Below are 21,357 nucleotides of genomic sequence, written 5' to 3'. Positions count from 1 at the left end.
GGAAGTTTGTTGGAATCAGGATCTAAATGAGATCCACACATTGAAGTTGCCTGATGTGTTTTGTTTTTTTTTTTTTTATTTTTTTTTTTGTGGTACGTGGGCCTCTCACTGTTGTGGCCTCTCCCGTTGCGGAGCACAGGCTCGGGACGCGCAGGCTCAGCGGCCATGGCTCACGGACCCAGCCGCTCCGCGGCATGTGGGATCTTCCCGGACCGGGGCACGAACCCGCGCTCTCTGCATCGGCAGGCGGACTCTCAACCACTGCACCACCAGGGAAGCCCTGATGTGTTTATTGAATCTCTTTTAACCTATACATTCCCATTCTTATTTTTCTTATTGCCAATAGTTTGCTCTTCAACATTTTTTGTCAATTCCTAGGATGAAGGCATAGAAGTTGTACTTTTTTTTTTTTTCTGTGGTACGTGGGCCTCTCACTGTTGTGGCCTCTCCCGTTGCGGAGCACAGGCTCTGGACGCGCAGGCTCAGCGGCCATGGCTCATGGGCCTAGCCGCTCCACGGCATGTGGGATCTTCCCGGACTGGGGCACGAACCCATGTCCCCTGCATCGGCAGGCGGACTGTCAACCACTGCGCCACCAGGGAAGCCCAGAAGTTGTACTTATTAAACAACTATTGACCTAATAAAAGGAGGATTTAATTAAATCTTTAGATACCAGAATTATGAATTAAAAGTAATGATGAGCTGAAACTATTTTAACAATATATGTCAAGCCCTTCACTGAGATTACAACATTAAATTGACAAGTACAGGATAAAGTATACCTTGCTCCCCATCAGTTATATAAACAACAGAAACCAATTAACTAAGTAACCTATGCTCCTTGGGACAAATCTAGTCAGCCACTCATTTTCGTAAACAAAGACGAAAATGGCACACTGGCACACTGGCATGTTCATTCATTTACATATCATCCATGGCTTCCTTTCAAACTTCAGTGGAAGAACTGAATAAATCAGAGACTGTATGATCTACAAAGCCTAAAATATTTACTGTGTAAGTCTTTACAGAAAAAGTTTACAGAACTCTGCTCTAAGTGATGTTGCCTTTAGCAGGTACCATATCCAGAGGCACACAATGTCCAGTTTCCCGTGGTTTGTAATGTTAATTTTGATCACCTGGACAAGGTTCTAACCGATTTTCACACTACATAGTTACTATTTTTCCCCTGAACCCTATAAACAATCCATGGGAAAGATACTTAAATATCATGCACATCTCATCAAAAATTCATTCCCAACCCCATAGATTTAGCATCCATTGTTGATTCTTTTCTAAATCAATTTTTACTATGATTGTTGCAAAATGATTATTTTTCAACTCCAGCAATGCCAGTCAGCATTCTGTGGAGGAAAGAGGCTTCTTCTCCTCTATTTGTGTCTATCAGTCTGTGTAAGCTCATGGATTCCTGTTTTTTCAGTGGTTTGTAGTTTACTTTCCTATTCTGATGCTCAAATTATCCCAGACTGTACAATGGAACCCCCTTCAAGCTGACCCTTATGTTCTTTTGACATAACCCAGAATTTTCTTGAGCACTTCCATATGTAACATAACAAGATGTACCAGGCTCATCTTTATTTTTCCCTACCACAGCCCTAAAATCGGCCATTTCTCCAAGGAGCCCTGTTTCTTTTCATAGGAATTTTATTAAAAACTATATCTGGGAATATGTGGAATCAACAGGTTCACTATTACTGCAGTATCTTCGCTCCTAGACCCTTTCTGAAGAATCAAAAAGTATCTGTAACCATCTACCTTCTAATCATAAGCTCATGCAGATAGCTCCAATTCCAATCCATCCAGGCAGGACTCTCCCTGGCCTTCTCCATTTCATATTTGTATCTCCTGTCTTCCACATTGGGAACTCTAGTTCCCAACAGTATCAACACATTACTCATTCTTTCAGTCTAACCATACATCTAAAGTAATTTCAGAATTGTTTCACCAAAACCTTCAAAATACAAACCTAGAAGACTTGTTGGCAGTTCTTCCCCATAACCACACGTACTCTAAAGGCAAACACTGTGTTAAAAACTTACTTGGATTAGTTCTTTCTTCCCCCTTTCAGCATGACTGTATTATTCATTTGAAACACAGTTGGGTTCATTAGTTTCAGTTTGCATTACTCTAGAGCTTTCTTTTCTTCCTTTCCTTGTTGATTTAATTTTTATATACAGATAATATATGTTTCTAAAGGCAATATGCTTCTGAAAGTCCAAACTATTTTTAAAAAATACAAACTCAGGGAAACATTTTCATTTTTCATTTCCTATCCTTTCCACACCATTCTCCACTGCCCCTTGTAAGTAATCAACATCACTGCTGTCTGGTTCATCCTTCTGATGTTTTTTGCTCATATAAGTAGGCATAAGTATATTTTCTAATTTCCCTTACTTCGCTAATGTACAAAAAGTAGTACATTATATATACTATATACTTGATCACAACACATCCTGTAAATCACTCCATTTAATTTCACAGTTCATCATTATTTTCTACAAATGCATGACCACTAATGTGGGTGTAACAGAGTTTATCCACCACCCTCTTACATTTAGCATTGAAGCAGTTTCCAAATAATGTTACAATAACCTTGTGCATACAAAAAAAACGTATTTTTGTGTTTCTGGAGATGTATCTGCAGGATAAATTCCTTGGAATGGAACTGATATGTATTTCTGTTAAGATATTTAAACAGTTTTAAAACATAGCCCAAATTCTCTTAAACTCTTACCACTGATAAGTGGGCTCTATGAACCCTCCCTTTGAATCGAAGGGTTTGTGACTGCTTCAATCAAGAGAGTACAGATGTGTGCTGTGTGACTTCTAAAGTTAGGTCGTAAAAGCTATGCAGCTTCTGCCTGGTTTTTGTGGAATGCGTGTTCTTCTGATGTTCCTTCTTAGGACACACTTTTAAAACTCAGCTGGCGTGCTGAGAAGTCCAAACTGCATGCAGACCGTGTAAGTTACCTAAGAACTGTCCCAGTTGAGATTAGCCTTCAGCCATCACAATTGAGAAACAATATATATGAGTGAAAAGCCTGCAGATGATTCCAGCCCCCGCCATTCAAGTCACCCCAGCTGTTCAGGTCTACCCAGATGAGGTCCCAGATATCACAGGGCAGAGAGAAGCCAGCCATTCTATACTCTGCCCATCATAGACTTCCTTATCTAGTTGACTGTGTTTCTGGACTTTTATTCTATACTATTGTCCTTCTGTACATGCATGCCACATTATCACACTGTCACACTGTTCTAATTATGGAGACTTTGCAGTATGCTTTAATATCTAGTAGGACAAATCCCCTCATAGCTCTTCCTTTGTAGTCTTTTCCTAACTATTCTTACATGTTTACATGTAATTTTCTATTTCCGTGCTAAATGTATGAGGTTTAAGTGGCAATGTTATACTTGCTTTCTAAAATAAATTTGTGAGTTTTCCTTCCCTTTTTATTCTCTAAAACAGTTTAAGAGAATTGGGACTATCTTGTTACTAAGTTTGCTAAAATTATCCTGTAATATCACGTAAGCTTGGTGCTTTCTCTGTTTTTTCCTATGAAAATTACTCTATATAAACTTTCTATCTCTACTGGGTTCAATTTTGGGAAACTGTTATTTTCTAAGAAATCATCCATTTCTTCAAAATCTTCAAATTTATTTGCATAGATATACAAAGCAGTCTCGTATTTTTTTTTAATTTCCTCTCTATCAATATTATTTCCTCGTTGTCATTTCTTATTTTGTATATTTGTGGTTTCTCCCTTGTTTCTTGATTAAATGAGCTAGTGGCTTATCTATTTTATTATTTTTTTAAGTTGTAAGCTATAAATTGATCTATTGTTTTTTCTGTTCTTACATCATTAATTTCAGCTTTTATTTTTATTATTTCCTTTCTGGCACTTTTTTTGTTTGTTTAGTTTGTTGTTCTTTTTCTTGCTTTTTGAGTTGGGGATGTGGTTCATTTAGTTTCATCATATTAATGTAGTTGTTTAATGCTAAAAATATTCCTCTGATAACTGCTTTAAAAGTATCTCATAGATTCTTATAAGTGTTTTTACTGTTATTATTTTTCGGCAATTTTGTAATTTAAGTTAGTATTTACTTCCCTTTTCACTCAACAGAAAGGCTTTATTTAATATTCAGGTATTTAATTTTAATATTTCCACCTTCTGGAAACTACTGATGTTTTCTTTTTAACCTAACATATGATCAACTTAATTTTTGTGAGTTTTCTGTGTGCACTTGAGAGATAACATTGTCTACAATCAAGCTGTATTGTTTGATATATATATATATTCTTTTGTCCTGTCAAGTACTGAGAGTAATGCTTGACCTGTTTTCTACTGACAGTGATGCTATCTACTTCTCTTTGCATCAGCTATAATTTCAGTTTTATATAGGTGGTTGCTGGGTTATTTGGTGCATTGATATTCTTCTATTACATATTATATCTTTATGGTGAATTGTGGGGTTTTTTTATATGATAAGGTGTTCTTATCTCATATAATGTCTTGGTGGCCTGAATTCTACTTTCTCTGGTATAAGGATCACAACACCTGCTTCCTCATTGTATCCATTTTCCTAGTAAATCTTCCTTCATCCCTTCATTTTAGCCTTTCTGAATCAGTGTGTTTCAGATGTGTCTTCTATTTGCAACAAAGAGTTGGATTTTGCTTTATGCACCAATTTGAAAATGTTTTCTTTAAACAGGCAACTTAATCTCATTCATGTTTATTAACAATATATATGTTGGATCTCAACTCTGTCATATTATTTTATAATTACTGTGTGAATTACAATGTTTTTCTGAGGGTTTTTTTTTTCTATTTGATGTTTTCTTTTTGGTACTTAAGAAAGTTTATATTTTTGTTTTAGTGGTTTCCTTGATGTTTATACCTTTCATAGTGCCCTTAATTCTCTTCTTTCCTACTTAATTTTTAACATCTGTATGTCAGTTTTAATCCTAGGTATACCAGGAGCAATAGTAATCAACATTCACTATCTTGGTTCAATTGTTCCTTTTATTTGTTTTATGCTATCAAGTCATGTTATAAATAATTTATAGAAGACTAAGACGATAGTAAAAAACTACGTTTTGCAAATTTCAGTAAGAATTTAAACATAGCAAACCTCTTTGTGTCAAATAAATGTTGGGGCATAAATATACTAAAAGATAAAAATATATTGTTCACTCACTGATTCTTGAGCTTGAAAAAATTAGGGATATCATCTTATGAAGAGTCATAATCTGATCTGAGATTTAATGATCAATAAATGATCAATTCCACTATCATCATTATCATTATAGGAATAAATAAAAATTTTTTAATTCTCAATTGTGTTCAATAAAAGCTAAAAATGGGCTACTATGATGATGCCTCCAGTCTTCTCTTATGCCTTCTTTAAATTTGATAAAATAATTTGGGCACTGCAATAAGGAAACTGAAAGATGACAATATAGACAATATATTTCACTGTGGCATCATCCTTCTAAACAGCTTATTTTCTTAGTAATTTAATATTTTAGCATAGTTGGGAACAACTGATGTGCAATGAATTCCTAGAATGATAAAATAACAAAATGTTTCAAAATATAGGAAAAATAAGAACACGAAGATCCCACCATGTATCTTAGATTTGTAAAAGGGTCCAACAGGTCCATCTTGGTAATTACATATAGAATATTTTATTCCATAATTTTTAAATAAGTAAATGTTCTTTGTTCTTTGGAAGACTTCTAAGAAAGAATGAAATTTATGAAACAACCGTCTTCATAGATAGTTAGGCCTGCTCAAAAAAGAAACTAACAGGGCTTCCCTGGTGGCGCAGTGGTTGAGAGTCCGCCTGCCGATGCAGGGGACACGGGTTCATGCCCCGGTCCGGGGAGATCCCACATGCCGCGGAGCGGCTGGGCCCGTGAGCCATGGCCGTTGAGCCTGCGCGTCCGGAGCCTGCACGTCCGGAGCCTGTGCTCCACAACGGGGAGAGGCCACAACAGTGAGAGGCCCGCGTACCGCAAAAAAAAAAAAAAAGAAAAAAAAGAAACTAACAAACTAAAACTGGGTCCAACAGACCCTTAGGTATACCAAGAATTAAATGGCATCCTTTGATTCCTACCTATTATCTACCCAACAATCCATGTGCTTTTTCTGCTTTCCTCTTTCTCTCTTCCTTCTCTTCCCATTTTTAGCTGCATTATTTCTACTTGGACAGAACATAAAACATTTGCATACCAGTTATCTACTGACATCCCCACCACCCTTGTTTCAGTCTTAGCTCTGAAATTCAACACATGAAATGTTCTCGATCAGTCTTTTACCTAAAGTGTTCCCATTCACCTCTTCATTAAATGGAGCTTATTCTCTAGAAGAGATGTTGGTAAATTGCAGCCCACAGGCCAAATTCGGCTCACCGAGTGTTTCTGTAAATCGAGTTTTATTGGAGCAAGGCCCACTCATTTATGCATGCATTTTTTACAGCTGCTTGTGGACAGCTTCAATGACAGATTTGAGTGCTGACAACACACACTGTATGGCCTACAAAGCCTAAATTATATTTACTATCTAGATCTTTACCAAAAAAAGTCTGCACATTTCTACTGCAAAAGAAACAGGGCACATACGTACAGAATTATCTGAGTTTTGCCACGTTCAAACTTTTTCTATAGCCTTGACACATGAAGGACTGTTTGCCAAGATATAAAAAACCCTTAGCCTATATTTTCTTTCCGTGAGTTTCTTGAAAACTTTGCTCCATAGTTGCCGTGAGTTGCAGGCTGCTTTTGAAAACTCTGATATAATCTCTTGCCCTTGTAAGATATTTCATCTTTCTGCCTGAAGAGCCTAGGAATTTTTTTCTTTATCTTTTATTATCAAGATGTCTCAAAATTGCTGCTGTGGGTGAATTTTACCAGGTATCCAACTCAGAAGCTCATAAACAGGAGAATGGATAGGCAAATTATGGTAAAGTCGGACAATAAAATACAGTAATGCAAAAAAGTTAACTGTAGGAATACATAACAACATGAATTAATCTTGGTTATATAGTGATGAAGGAAATAAATGAAAGCCTCAGAAAACTGCATAAAATATTATTTCCTCTTCATAAAATTCAAAAACAAGTAAACAAACCAATATGCCATATAAGCAAACATGTATAGGTGATAAAGCTATCTTTTTTTAAAAAAATACATAATAAGAAATTCTGGATTTCAGACTAATGGAGAGGCAGAAAACTTTTTTTTAAATAAAATTTTTTATGAACATGAATTATTATAAAGAGAAAACTTCAAGGAACACAACAAATGGTTATCTTTTTAAGATAAATATTCTCTCATCAGATATACTTTTGGGGGTGACTTTGCTAGTAAGACATGATTAGTTCTATGTTGATGACATAATAACCAAATAAAGCTGAATTAGAGTAAACATAATTATTAAAAAAAACTTAAGAATAATCAACAAATGGTTTTTCTTTAATAATTAGAAAGCAATACATAGACAAATAAGAGTGTTGCTTATTTTAAAAAGTTAGAATAGCTAATGCTCTTGAAAAATGTTAAGCAAATATATCAATCTTAAACAATATAAAATGCTACAGATGACCACATTAAAATTAAAAAATTTAAGAATAGTAGTAGTAGAAATGAACTAAAGGACCTAGCTCCATGCTACTCCAAAAATTTGTATTTCTTCTGACATTTTTCTCCATTAACAAACTGTGTGGGACTTTCCTTGGCAGTCCAATGGTTAAGACTCCGTGCTTCCACTGTAGGGGGCATGGGTTCGTTCCCTGGTCGGCGAACTAAGATCCCACATGCCACACGGGGAGGCCAAAAATTAATTAATTAATTAATTAAAGGTTAGACCTCATTTATTTAAAAAAAAAAAAAAGAAACAAGTGCGAAGTCCTCTCACAAAACACCTCTTTCTACCAACCTCCAGGATCCTAATACCTAAGTACGCATGAAGGACCATTTAGGTTAAAAGTTATATTTGAATCTCCGAGAACTAATAGTAGGTGCAATCAGACATGCTCAAAATGAGTAACTGTAAAGAGTCTAATAAAAAGACTGTTCACAAAAGTATGGCTAGGGTAATATCCTGGGACTATCAGAGCAGAAAGCCTTTACTATCCTGTGGCATGAAATAAGCAAGAGGAGGGACTGTTTTCTAGAACTCTAGAGAGTAGGTGTATGGGGAAGAACACCAGAAAGTTAAGCCTTCAGTAGGACAACTCAATTAACCCAAGAAGATCCAGCAGAGAGGGAGTTGGAGGAATAAAATACCTTAACCTCACTCATCTCCCACCTTCTGATCTACTGATGGTGCCTCCCACCAGCTGACCCCAACTGAAAGCTGGAGGGCATGGGAGCAGAATGGAATAGTGAAGGGTAGATCTGGAGAGACAAATGAAGAATATCAAACACAGTACCATATGAATCACATCACCACTAGAAAAAGAATAATATGCACAGTACACAATTTAAATAATTTGGCTAATATGCTTTTAAAACATTCAGGAAATATATAGATTCACTTTTAAGGAATGTTGCTGAAAACCCTATTCATTCACCCACAAATACTTATCAAGCACTTAATACATGGCACTTTACTAGAAGTAGACATACAAAGAGGTATACAGCAGGATTCCTCTCTAAACTTAACTTCTTGGGAAAAAAATGCAAGTACAAAAACAATACCTGTAAAAAGCAGTATATGTGTCATATTCATTTATAAACAAAGAGATACAGGAATTTAGAGGATAATTAAACCACTTCCAGAAAATGAAAAAGGCAGAAAGTATAGCTGTGGAACACCGAGAGTCTTTCATCATTACACAATTATAAAGGCCACCTCCATTTTGTTACTTAAACAAGTTTATTAGAGCCTTTACTGTAAGCTTATCTCCTCATTATACATTCCCCTGATAATTTTCCTGATCATTTCCAATAATTTTTTCCATGAAGCTTACAGGTTACTGTCACTCCCGACCACTTAATAACCATACACTTTTAGAAGTTGTACTCTAGGGTGCCTGATAAAAAATTTCTCTGCCACATCTATTTACATGTGCTCCACAGAAGCTACTTTCTCTAGTATTCTGTTGTTATAAATCTACACACATTTTCATATAAATCAAGCCACACTCAAGGAAACAAATCTTCAGCTAAAGAATGGACTGACTTTGGAGAGACAGCCCACAGGACTCAAATACTATGTGTTGATTTAATGCCTGGGTAATTAAGTTCCATCACCACTGTGGTAAATGCTTTATTAACAGACCCTTTAATGGCTGCCTTCTCACACCTGCGTTACTTCTCATCTCCCCTAAGACTGTTACCTGCATTTTCCAAGTGAGATTCACTTGAATCCTTGTTTCATGGTCTGCTTCTGTGAAAACCCAGGTTTAAAAACATCCTATATTTCCTGCCACTAACTTCTTTGCTCCCCTTCACAAGCAAATTTCCTTGAAAGAACTGACTTTGCCCATTGTGCCAGATTCCACTCCTCTAACTCCCTCTTAAATCCAGTCAGGCTTTTAACCCCAACACTACACAAAAACGGTTCTTGTTGGGACTTCCCTGGTGGTGCAGTGGTTAAGAATCCGCCTGCCAATGCAGTAGATATGGGTTCGATCCCTGGTCTGGGAAGAGCCCACATGCCACGGAGCAACTAAGCCCGTGTGCCACAACTACTGAGCCTGTGCTCTAGAGCCCGCGAGCTACAACTACTGAGCCCGTGTGCCACAACTACTGAAGCCCACGTACCTAGAGCCCGTGCTCCCCAACAAGAGAAGCCACCGCAATGAGAAGCCCACGCACCGCAACAAAGAGTAGCCCCTGCTTGCCGCAACTAGAGAAAGCCCGTGTGCGGCAATGAAGACCCAATGCAGCCAAAGATAAATAAAATAAAATAAATTTATAAAAAAACAAAAAACTGTCCTTGTCAAGATCACCAAAGATCTGCACAGTACTAAACTTAATGGTCAATCGTTAGTAATTATTTTACTCGACCCATCAGCAGAGCAGCACTTGGCACCGTTGATTACTCTTTTGTATAATAATCTTTCATCACTTAGCTTCTAATTCACTGTACTCTTCCTTGCTTATTTCCTTCTTCCCCCCTACCTCTTATCATTGGGCTCAATCCTTTTCTCCTTTCTATCTACACCCATTTCCTTAGTGATCTGATCCAATCTCATGGCTTTAAATGACATCCATATCCCAAGAAGTCCCAAATTTATATCTCCAGCCAAGATCTCTCTCTAGAGCTCCAGATCCATACAGCCAACTGCCTACTTGACATTTTCACTTTGATGTCTAATGGATATCTCACGTATGACATGTCCAAACTGAACTCCTGACCTTCGAATCACCTTCATCTCAAACCTGCTTCAGAGTCTTCTACATGTCAGTTGATGGCAACTGCACCATTCCAGCGGCTCATGCCAAAAACCCTGGAATCATCCTTGACTCCTCATTTTTTCTCAGCCGCTACCTCCAAACCCTCAGCAAATACTATCTGTTCTGCTTTAAAAACATACAAAACAAACTGACTGATTCTCATCATCTCCAATACTACCACCCTGCTCTAAGCCACCATCATTGCCCAGATTACTGTAACAACTTCCTAACTGGCTTCCTTGCTTCTGTTCGTTCCTCCCTAGAGTTTATTTTCAACACAGCAACCAAAACGATTCATTTAAAAATTATGTCATTGCTCTACTCAAAATCTTGCAGTGTCTCTCCATTTCACCCAATGTAAAATACAAACACTTGGCAGAAATCTGATGATCTTGCTCCTTGTTACTTCTCTAACTTCATTTGTTAATGTTTATTCTCTCTCTATGGAGAGAGAATAAACATTAACAAAACATTTCCAGACTCCTTACTGTTCCTTGAACATGCCTGCATATTCTTGCCTTTACACTAGCTGTTCCTACTTTCTGGGAACTCTTCTCTCAGATATCCACATAGCAAACTCCTTCACTTCATTCAACTCTGATCAAAATTCATCGTCTCATTGAGGCTTACTCTGGCTTCCCTATTTTGTGACTACCTCCCACCCTCACAGTATTCTTAATCCCCTTCCCTTGCTCTATTTTACTAAAAATTACTATCTTCTAACACATCATATATAAGCATACCTATTCTGTTTATTATTTATTGTCTGTATCACCCTGCTAGAAATAAGTTCTGCAAAGATAAGGAAAAATACCTGATGCATCATTGGCTGAGAAGCGTTACTGCATATCTGTGGAACCAAAACTGTGCTCCTATAAGCTACAAAGTCAACGCAATATTTGGAGGTACTCCTTGGCTCAAAAGATACTCTAAAATTCATAAAGTGCAATGACAGTGCCTAAGACTTTTAACTACAGTTTCAAGAGCTAAAAAATATTCTGCAGTATTTTAGATTTCTTTTCAAATGTTAATGTATGTGTTCAAATTAAATGATTAAAGATAAGTTAACTAGATGGTTCCTTTGTTTTAAATCATATTATTATCAAAATATCAGGGAAGAGTCACAGTACCAAGCACAGAGCCAGAAATACTTCAGAATTATCTGCAACATTATTAGAAGTTGAGTAAGTGGTCACTTGGAGTATGTTAATTGGAAGTTTTTGTCTCTTTTTAAAATTTCTACATAATGGTGAGATCAATATCCTTAGGGTATACTTCAGAGTAAATTTTTATCTAGTAAAATACTCTGTTTTCATGAATTACTATGCTATAACTTCAGCTTTCTTTTCAGTTACCCTCACTGCAATGCTGGTTAAAGTGATAGCCTCTTGTTTAATTGAAAAAAAAAAAAAACTTTTTTCTTAGTTTCCTAGAAGCTTTAAACGTATACGGTTAATCAAAGTAAATCCAATCTACATTTGGGTAGTTGATGCCATTAAAATCAGTCAAGAAAAAGAGCCTAAACTCACATCACAGTGTAGTAATTCCCACTAAGAACAAAGGGAAAAAAATTTTAACTCTCTCCACAGAGATAAGCATTCACTTATAACTAAGATGATAAATTATCCCATTACTTATATTCAGAGCAGCCTTACTTAACATAGTCATTCCCTAAAGTAGCACTTGTCTATGGTATACACAACTTAATTATTCTGACAACATCTTTATATACACCTATTGTTTTGTATTCTTTCATAAGTACTTTCCAAAGTGGAAGTACTTACAGATTATTTTTTTGACATCACATACTTTAACAATAAGTGACAAATTCAAAATGCTTTAGGAGTCAAGTAATATGTTAACTTTATATCATTAAGATATCAGTTTAGAAAAATTGATGAGTTTTACTTTGTACTTAAATAATTTATAGCATTTTAAAACTACTCATAATTCACCAACTATTCTTATAAAACTCATGAATCATGTATTCTTCCCATTTCCACCTTATACTACATTCATAAAGGTACCTAACAAATAATACAATTAATAGGACAAAAATCAAACCAAAAATACCCTGTTGATAAATTTATTTAGAAATAGTATTTTGGTTATAGAATAAGGCAAAAAAAAAAAAAAACCACCCTCTGTAGAAATACTTTCAAATTTACCAAAACTACACTTGACATTTTGTAATCAAATTATTCCAGGGCTTCCCTGGTGGCGCAGTGGTTGAGAGTCCGCCCGCCGATGCAGGGGACACGGGTTCGTGCCCCAGTCCGGGAGGATCGCACATGCCACGGAGCGGCTGGGCCCGTGAGCCATGGCGACTGAGCCTGCACGTCTGGAGCCTGTGCTCCACAATGGGAGAGGCCACAACAGTGAGAGGCCCGCGTACCGCAAAAAAAAAAAAATTATTCCAAATAAAACCAAAGACCTACCAACCAATGAATTTACTGGTTAACAATCCATACCAACATTTACCATTCAGAGAAGATTAGAATAAATTTGTTGTGCCTTCCTAACCATCCATGGAAAGTATAACCACCACCATGTCTCAGGACTGAATGAGACTATCCTTCAATAAAGGGAAATACGAAAAAAGTAAAATATATTCTGCGAACTGTAAACTATACCCAGTAGGGAGATGGGGTAGGGAAGGCATGTACCAATCAGGTGGCCTACAGATTTGTTTCAATGGCCAATACTACAGCTAAACCCATGCAGGTATGGCATCAAAGAACTTCTATATAAAGTCGGGATCCCTAAAGGGTTATACCATCAATGAAAAAGTAAGGTTTTTAAAAATCTGTTCTGCAGAGGCAGACAGAAAACATGTCTTTCAGCTCTGGCTCTACATAGAGGAAAAAAGTAGTTTGGGAATAGATTAAACGTAATGTCACTTTGGGGCATAAATTCATCTTACATAAAAACTCAAAAAAAAAAAAAACCACATGCCAAAAGTTTAACTTAATTTGGACCTGCGTTGCTAGGCCCCCAGAAGTCCACACTCTCTCTCTAGAGCAGGGGTAGGCAAACTAAGACCCAGGGCTAAATCTAGAACAAAGCCATGCCCATCTGTTTATGTTTATGGCTCCTTTCATGTTACAACAGCAGAGTTGATTAGTTTTGACAAAGACCATATGGTCCACAAAGCCTAAAATAGTTATTATCCGTCCCTTTATAGAAAAGATTGTGACCCCTAGCATAAAATACTTATAATAATGTCAAATGTGTTCAAAGTAAAACAATATGAATTAAATTAGTAGAAACAGTAGCCTGTAAATTGGAAGTTAATCAGAGAGTAAAAGTACTGGTTAAGTGTCGACTTAAAGTATTCATTTTAAAACTTAAAAAGTCATCACCTATGGTTCAAGTACAAGCATGGTAATAGTTTAATCCTGAATCTTCCCGTTTTCCTCAGGGAAGACATATAAAATAAGGAAAACATAGGGAGGAAAAGTGAAAGAAAAAGAAAATTAAATTTCCTGAGAAATTAGGAATGAAAAAAACGCACCAACTCCAAATCAGGTGCAAATGTGCAAAAAGCCAGTGAAACTAAGAGAATCAGATAGAGAAAGCTGCAAGAATGCAGAAAGGAAGACAAAAAACAAAGAACATGGAAGAAGCCTAATGGTAGATCTCAAATATTACCTATCTTGTTCCCACAAAAAAATGGGCCTCACTCTCCCTAATCATGAGAAGAGCTATAATTAAAAACAAAAAAGACAACAAAGTAATTTTAAAAAAACATAAAATGTACATAAAATGTACAAAAACCAGAGGGATCACAAAGCAAAATCCAACTTTCTCTTGTATACAAGAGATACATTTAAAACAAAGGGATTTTGAATGGTTAACAATAAAGGAATGGGCAAAGGTACACAGGGAAAAGACTGACTTCCCCACCAAAAAAAAACCAAGAGCCATAATTTTAATAATAGACAATGTTGAAATCAGATCAAAAAACACTGAACAAAGCACTTTATAATACTAAAAGATACAATTTGCAATAAAGATATAACAGTTATGAATATCCATAATAGCAACTTCCGTAAAGCATAAATTCCAGAATACACAAGAAAGAGGCAAAAAATAAACTAACATTTTTAGACTTTTATTAACTTTCAGAGCATGATAGATCAAGTTAAAAAATATCATAAGTAAGGAAGAAAAGACCTAAACAGAATAATCAATAAAGTAGATTTTATATATATGTATCAAATGCTATACTTTGATATTATAGGATTTACCTCCTTTTCAAGTGTCTATAGAACATTTATGAAAATTGGGCCCCAAAGAAAACTCAATAAATTACAAAAAGCAGAACTAATACCTACAACATTCCCTGAACACTATAATAGAACCAAAAATTAAAAACAAAATAAAAAATCAAAACAACCTTTTTACGTAGAAAATTTGTCACTCTTGCTTAAACGACTCTTGGGCCCATCTGAAAAATGAGAATGACTCACCCACATTTGATTCACTGCTACCATGAGTTTGTTATGACAATAATGTATGTAAACAGGCTTATTTAATGTAGCATTTATTAACCATTACACTCTAAAATGTTCCTATCACCAGAATTCTCTTTAGATTTCTTCTATTTTCTCAGTAAAATAAGAAGTAAGAGAGTAATGATGAAGAGTGAAGTGTTGGAAGTTTGAAGAGAGAAAGGAAAACATATGAAACAGTCATCTTGGAAAACTGTAAGACAGATTGGTGATTATGAACTTAAAACTAGGTAAATGAGAAGTACAGACAAGAGAGGGTGAGAGAGAGTGAAGCACTGACCAGAGGCTCAACGGACTAAAGGCTCTGGTAAGGCTGAAGAATTCCCAGAGTCTGGACGCTCTTCAGGAGTAAGCTGGAAAGATCAGCAGCACTTGAAGAGTAAGATACTTGAAATGGAAATTATGGGATTCGTAGCAGGTACACAAGGTCAAGAGTACCGCAATGCGAGAGAAAGACCCAAACAGGATGGAAAACAAGATCTTTGTAAGCGAGATCAAAAAATTGAGAGGACAGAAGTATTTAAATGGATCCTAAAATATCCATAAAAATATCTGGCTAATATATGTAGGACAGAGACAGTGAGCCAGAGCTATATTCTTCCAGGAATTAAGCACAGTGATCAAAGGAGCAACAGAGGAGTGTAAGATGGAGAAGTAGTAGGTGGTATAGTCTGATGATGTAAGATTCAAAGTTGAGTGATTTAAAGGAGGAAGGAGTAAAAATAGAGTGGAAATGACAGTAAGAAGTAAGGAGGATACATATCCCAATTCCAGCCCAGCTGTACTGGGGATATGAAAAAGAAAAGATCACTTAAAAGGACTGAAGGGGAAACAGTAGAGAATTTAGAAGGGAGTCTTCCTCTGACACACAAGCACTCTCTTGTTGCTGCCAATGGTGATCTGCAAATGAGTTCTCTCATTAAGACTACACAAGGACTCTAAATAGTTGAATATAGTTGTCTATACACAAAAGCGCCAAAAACTTGAGTTCATAATCCTGGCCAGAACCAGAAATGGAGTACGTTCCTGAATCTAAGTAGCAAACATAGCGTATATACATTTGTAGGCAAATTTAAAAAAAAAAAAAACTTACAACTGTTTGAAAATGTCATAAAGAATTCAAAGAAATAAAGTACAAGAAAAATAAATTAGAATATTTAAGAGTCATATGTAGATTGCCCCAGTCACCTTCACACACCAGATAAAATCTTTTATAGGAGCCAAAAGACTGTCTTTGGGAAGCTTACTTTAGAAGAATAATACATACATAGAGATATTGCAATAAGATTAGAAACAGAACCTTGAAAAATGAAACATCCTGAAATCATGGAATGCATAGTAAAGAAACTGGGTTAGTTTTAGCTTTCAGTTCTTAAGTAAAATCCAAAGAAATAGCACCATCTATTGGAATTTCAGATATTTAAAATACATATTCTCAATTCTTAGAAAATGTGTCTAGTATGTAACGTTTCTGCACATTTGGCTAAGAAGATAACTTACATATTAAAGGACAATATCTAACACAAAATAAAAAAGTTTATAGTAAAAAGTATTAATTCTTGGTTTATAATTCTAATTTCAAATAACTAACCATTTTGACTAAATTCATATGAAGATTTTATTATAGATAAAATATTCTCAACTAATAAAGAAGAGTATATAGTTACATGTTCAAAGTAACTCACAGATATGGTATTCCTGTATGCTGCTTGTATAACCATATATTGCAGAATATCCAAATATTATGATCATGACAACATCTCTACTATCCAACTCCATAATATGTGCTGAATGTCCCTCCACAGCATACTGCTGACCATGTCCAAGCACAGTAGGAGTTTTTGTACTCCATGACTGACTATGTATGTTAAAAACCCATAATTCATCTGTGACATTGCCATCACTTGTTTCAATTCTGCCTCCATACATAAAGATGTTTGCCTGTAAATTAAAAAAACATATGTTAATAAAAAAATATTTGTATCTTAGCAAGATACATTAATTAAAAATAAAGACTAAATTTAAACATTAAATTTTAGTAATTGCTCACAACATGCATAAGACATAGTTCTTATTTGTAAAAAGTCAAATGGGAACATATGAGTAATGATAATTCTTTTACTCACAAGAAGGGGGAAAATGCACACTTACAAAAAGTTACTTTAAGGTATTTCATTTAAAAGTTATGTAGTCAATTAACCATGTTTTTAATTATCCTAGTTGTTGAGTCCCTAGTTGTTAAATTTGAATTTTACCATCTATTTGTACTGTTTGTGCTAGTCTCAGTCATTCACTGTTTTCATCATTGTTCACCAGAAAGGTAGATCACATTTGCGTATATTATGTGGAGTACATTTTTATTACCACTTCTCACGGCTATGAGCAAATACCTTATAGCACTTATAAATTATACAATTTCAATATGATTGAAATGAATGATATATAAATCATTACTATTTCAACAACCTAGAAAGAGAAAAGAATTTCTTCAACCTAATAAAGAGCATCTAAGAAAAACAGAAAGCTGATATTACATACACTTAATGGTAAAAGACTGGATGTTTCACCAAGGTCAGTAATAAGATAAAGGTGCCTGCTTTTGCCACTTACATTCAACATTGTACTCAAGAGTTTAGCCAGAGCAAATATGCAAAAACTGAATAAAGGTATAAAGATTAGAAAAGTAAAATATTTCTATTTGTAGATGATATGAACTTGTATACAGAGAATACTAAGAAATAAAAAAACAATTAGAGGGGGTGGAGTCAAGATGGTGGACTAGGAGAATGCAGAATTCATGTCACCGCACAACCAGGGCACCTACCAGGCACCGGTGGGGGACCACGGACACCTAAGGGGATGGGAGGAACTCCCAGCGACCAGGTAGGACGTGGGGCATTGGGGGAGTGAAGGGGGAGAAGTGGAGGCAGGACGGGACTGGCACCCCTGAAGAGCAGCTGGGGGAGGGGAAGGGAACTCAGGCCGGAAGGGGGAAATTGGGGAACCACTGGGAGGGCAGAGGATCTAAAGGGAGCATGGCCAGGTTTCTCCTGCCCGCTTGGACCCCCAGGTACCTGTTGAGATCCCGGGCCTGATCCTCTGCCCACCCAGGCCCCCTCCAGCCACGCAGGTCCTGAGGGAGTGGGAGGGAGGGAAGGGGGAGCAAAAGTAAAGGCTGGACCTCCGGGACCGGCACAGCTGAGGGGCGGCTGGGGGAGGGGAGGAGTTCCTACACCCAGTGGGACCCACCCACAGTTAGGGATCCAACGGGTCGGGGGAGACCCTGTGGGAGACGGTGCAGGAGGGACGTGAAGGAACGGAAGGGAAGGGGGCCAGCACTTTCCCTGTCCACTTAGGCACTGGGAACACTGTTGGGCTCCCCAGCCTAATCCTCTGCCCTCGGAGTCTCCCTCCTGCCGCACAGAGCCCAAACCCTGCCCTGCACTCCCACCAAGGGCCCTACCTCTACACATGGAGACCCCCTCCAAGAGGCTGGGCCTAAACCCCACCAACACACGCTCACCCAGGGCCTTACCTCCAAACTCTGGAACTCCACAATCCAGAGGCCATCCTTTCCACTTGCTGCCTCTCCCCTCCTGTCTGGTCCTAAACAGAGGCCCAGCCCCATGCTTGAATAACGCCCCACACACGCCCCGCCCCCAGGGCCTTTTCTGGCTGCATGGGTCCTGAGCCTAGGCCCCGCCCCATGCTCAAATGTCACACACCCCACCTGCCTAGGTCCCGCCCCACCCTAAACCCCACCCCTGCCTAAGTTCCACCCCTGCCTAAACTCCTTCCACATAGCCAAGGCTTTTTTTTTCTTTTTCTTTTTCCTCTTTTAGATGGGGTTCTGTTTTACCTTGTTGATTCATTTATATTTTTATTTTTCCTAATAAATCTTTTATTTTTCTAATTTTATTTTATTCTTTATACTTTGTTATTGTTCTCTCCTTTTGGCTTGTTCCCCCCACCTTTTTTTTTGTTTTTTCTGTTGTGATTTTACTTTACCTTGTTGCAGTTGTTGCAATTATATTTTTACTTTTCCTAATATATCTTTTATCTTTCAAATCTTTTTGTTTTTTTATTCTTTGATATCATACTGCTCCTTTTTTATTTCTTTCTTTCTTTCTTTCTTTCTTTTTTTTTTTTGCTTGGTTCCCAGGCCAGAGGTCCAGCCCAAGCTCCTGTGGTGGGAGCTCCAAGTCCAACCCGCTGGATTAACAGAGAACCTCACACTCTAGGGAATATTAATCAGAGTAAGTCCTCCCAGAGGTCCTCATCTCAGCACCAAGGCCCAGCTCTATCCAACTGCCTGCAAACTCCAGTGCTGGACACCTAAGGCCAAACAACCTGTAAGACAGGAATACAGCCCCAACCATCAAAAAAAAGAAACGACAAGAAAATATATTACAGACGAAGAAGCAAGGTAAAAACCTACAAGATCAAATAAATAAAGATGAAATAGGCAACATACCAGAAAAAGAATTCAGAGTAGTGATAGTATAGATGATCCAAATTCTCAGAAACAAAATGGAGAAAATACAAGAAACATTTAACAAGGATCTAGAAGAACTAAATAGCAAATAGTGATGAACAACACAATAACTGAAGTTAAAAATACTCTAGAAGGAATCAATAGCAGAATAACTGAGGCAGAAGAACAGATGAGTAAACTGGAAGATAAAATGGTGGAAATAACTGCCAGGGAGCAGAATAAAGAAAAAAGAATGAAAAGAATTGAGGACAGTCTCAGAGACCTCTGGGACAACATTAAATTCACCAACATTTGAATTATAGGGGTCCCAGAAGAAGAAGAGGAAAAAAAAGGTCTGAGAAAATATTTGAAGAGATTATAGTCAAAAACTTCCCTAACATGGGAAAGGAAATAGTCAATCAAGTCCAGGAAGCACAGAGAGTCCCATACAGGATAAACCCAAAGACCAACATGCCAAGACACATATTAATCAAACTATCAAAAATTAAATACAAAGAAAACATATTAAAAGCAGCAAGAGAAAAGAAACAAATAATATACAAGGGAATCCACATAAGGTTAACAGCTAATCTTTCAGCTGAAACTCTGAAAGCGAGAAGTGGGTGGCAGGACATATTTAAAGTGATGAAAGAGAAAAACCTACAACCAAGATTACTCTACCCAGCAAGGATCTCATTCAGATTTGATGGAGAAGTCAAAAGCTTTTCAGACAAGCAAAAGCTAAGAGAATTCAGCACCACCAAACCAGCTTTACAACAAATGCTAAAGAAACTTCTCTAGGCAGGAAACACAGGATAAGGGAAAGACCTACAAGAACAAACACAAAACAATTCAGAAAATGGTAACAGGAACATACGTATCAATAATTACCTTAAATGTAAATGAATGCTCCAACCAAAAGACACAGACTGGCTGAATGGATACAAAAACAACACCTGTATATATGCTGTCCACAAGAAACCCACTTCAGACGTAGGGACACATACAGACTGAAAGTGAGGGGATGGAAAAAGATATTCCATGCAAATGGAAATCAAAAGAAAGCTGGAGTAGCAATTCTCATATCAGACAAAATAGACTTTAAAATAAAGGCTATTACAAGAGACAAAGAAGGACACTACATAATGATCAAGGGATCAATCCAAGAAGAAGATATAACAATGGTAAATATTTATGCACCCAACATAGGAGCACCTCAATACATAAGGCAAATGCTAACAGCCATGAAAGGGGAAATCGACAGTAACACAATTATAGTAGGGGACTTTAACACCCCACTTTCACCAATGGATGGATCATCCAAAATGAAATAAATAAGGAAACACAAGCTTTAAATGACAAATTAAACAAAATGGACTTAACTGATATTTATAGGACACACCATCCAAAAACAACAGAATACACTTTCTTCTCAAGTGCTCATGGAACATTCTACAGGATAGACCATATCTTGGGTCACAGATGAAGCCTTGGTAAATTTAAGAAAATTGAAATTGTACCAAGTATCTTTTCCAACCACAACACTATGAGACTACATATCAATTACAGGAAAAAACTGTAAAAATTACAAACACACAGAGGCTACACAATACGCTAAGAAATAACCAAGAGATCACTGAAGAAATCAAAGAGGAAATCAAAAAATACTTAGAAACAAATGACAAAGAAAACATGACAACCCAAAACCTATGGGATGCAGCAAAAGCAGTTCTAAGAGGGAAGTTTATAGCAATACAATCCTACTTCCAGAAACAAGAAAAACCTCTAATAAACAACCTAACCTTACACCTAAAGCAATCAGAGAAAGAAGAGCCAAAAAAACTCCAAAGTTAGCAGAAGGAAAGAAATCATAAAGATCAGATCAGAAATAAATGAAAAAGAAATGAAGGAAATAATAGCAAAGATCAATAAAACTAAAAGCTGGT

The 21,357-nt window shown here is 36.8% G+C and overlaps 1 protein-coding gene across 1 annotated transcript in view; it reads right to left on the bottom strand.

Annotated features, from left to right (window-relative positions):
* ATRNL1 (attractin like 1) overlaps positions 1–21,357 on the bottom strand; it is a gene marked incomplete at both ends in the record, with an annotated part of 692,251 nt that overhangs the window by 610,453 nt on the left and 60,441 nt on the right. The window contains one exon of the mRNA XM_079717281.1: positions 16,623–16,878. Within this exon, the coding sequence (XP_079573407.1) occupies positions 16,623–16,878 (256 nt within the window). The remainder of the gene's footprint in view (positions 1–16,622; positions 16,879–21,357) is intronic.

This window comes from Hyperoodon ampullatus (assembly GCF_949752795.1).
Source record: "Hyperoodon ampullatus genome assembly, chromosome: 1".
In the NCBI taxonomy this organism is placed as follows: domain Eukaryota; kingdom Metazoa; phylum Chordata; class Mammalia; order Artiodactyla; family Ziphiidae; genus Hyperoodon; species Hyperoodon ampullatus.
The sequence above is the reverse complement of the archived record's forward strand: the minus strand, read 5'-3'. Positions and strand labels throughout refer to the sequence as shown.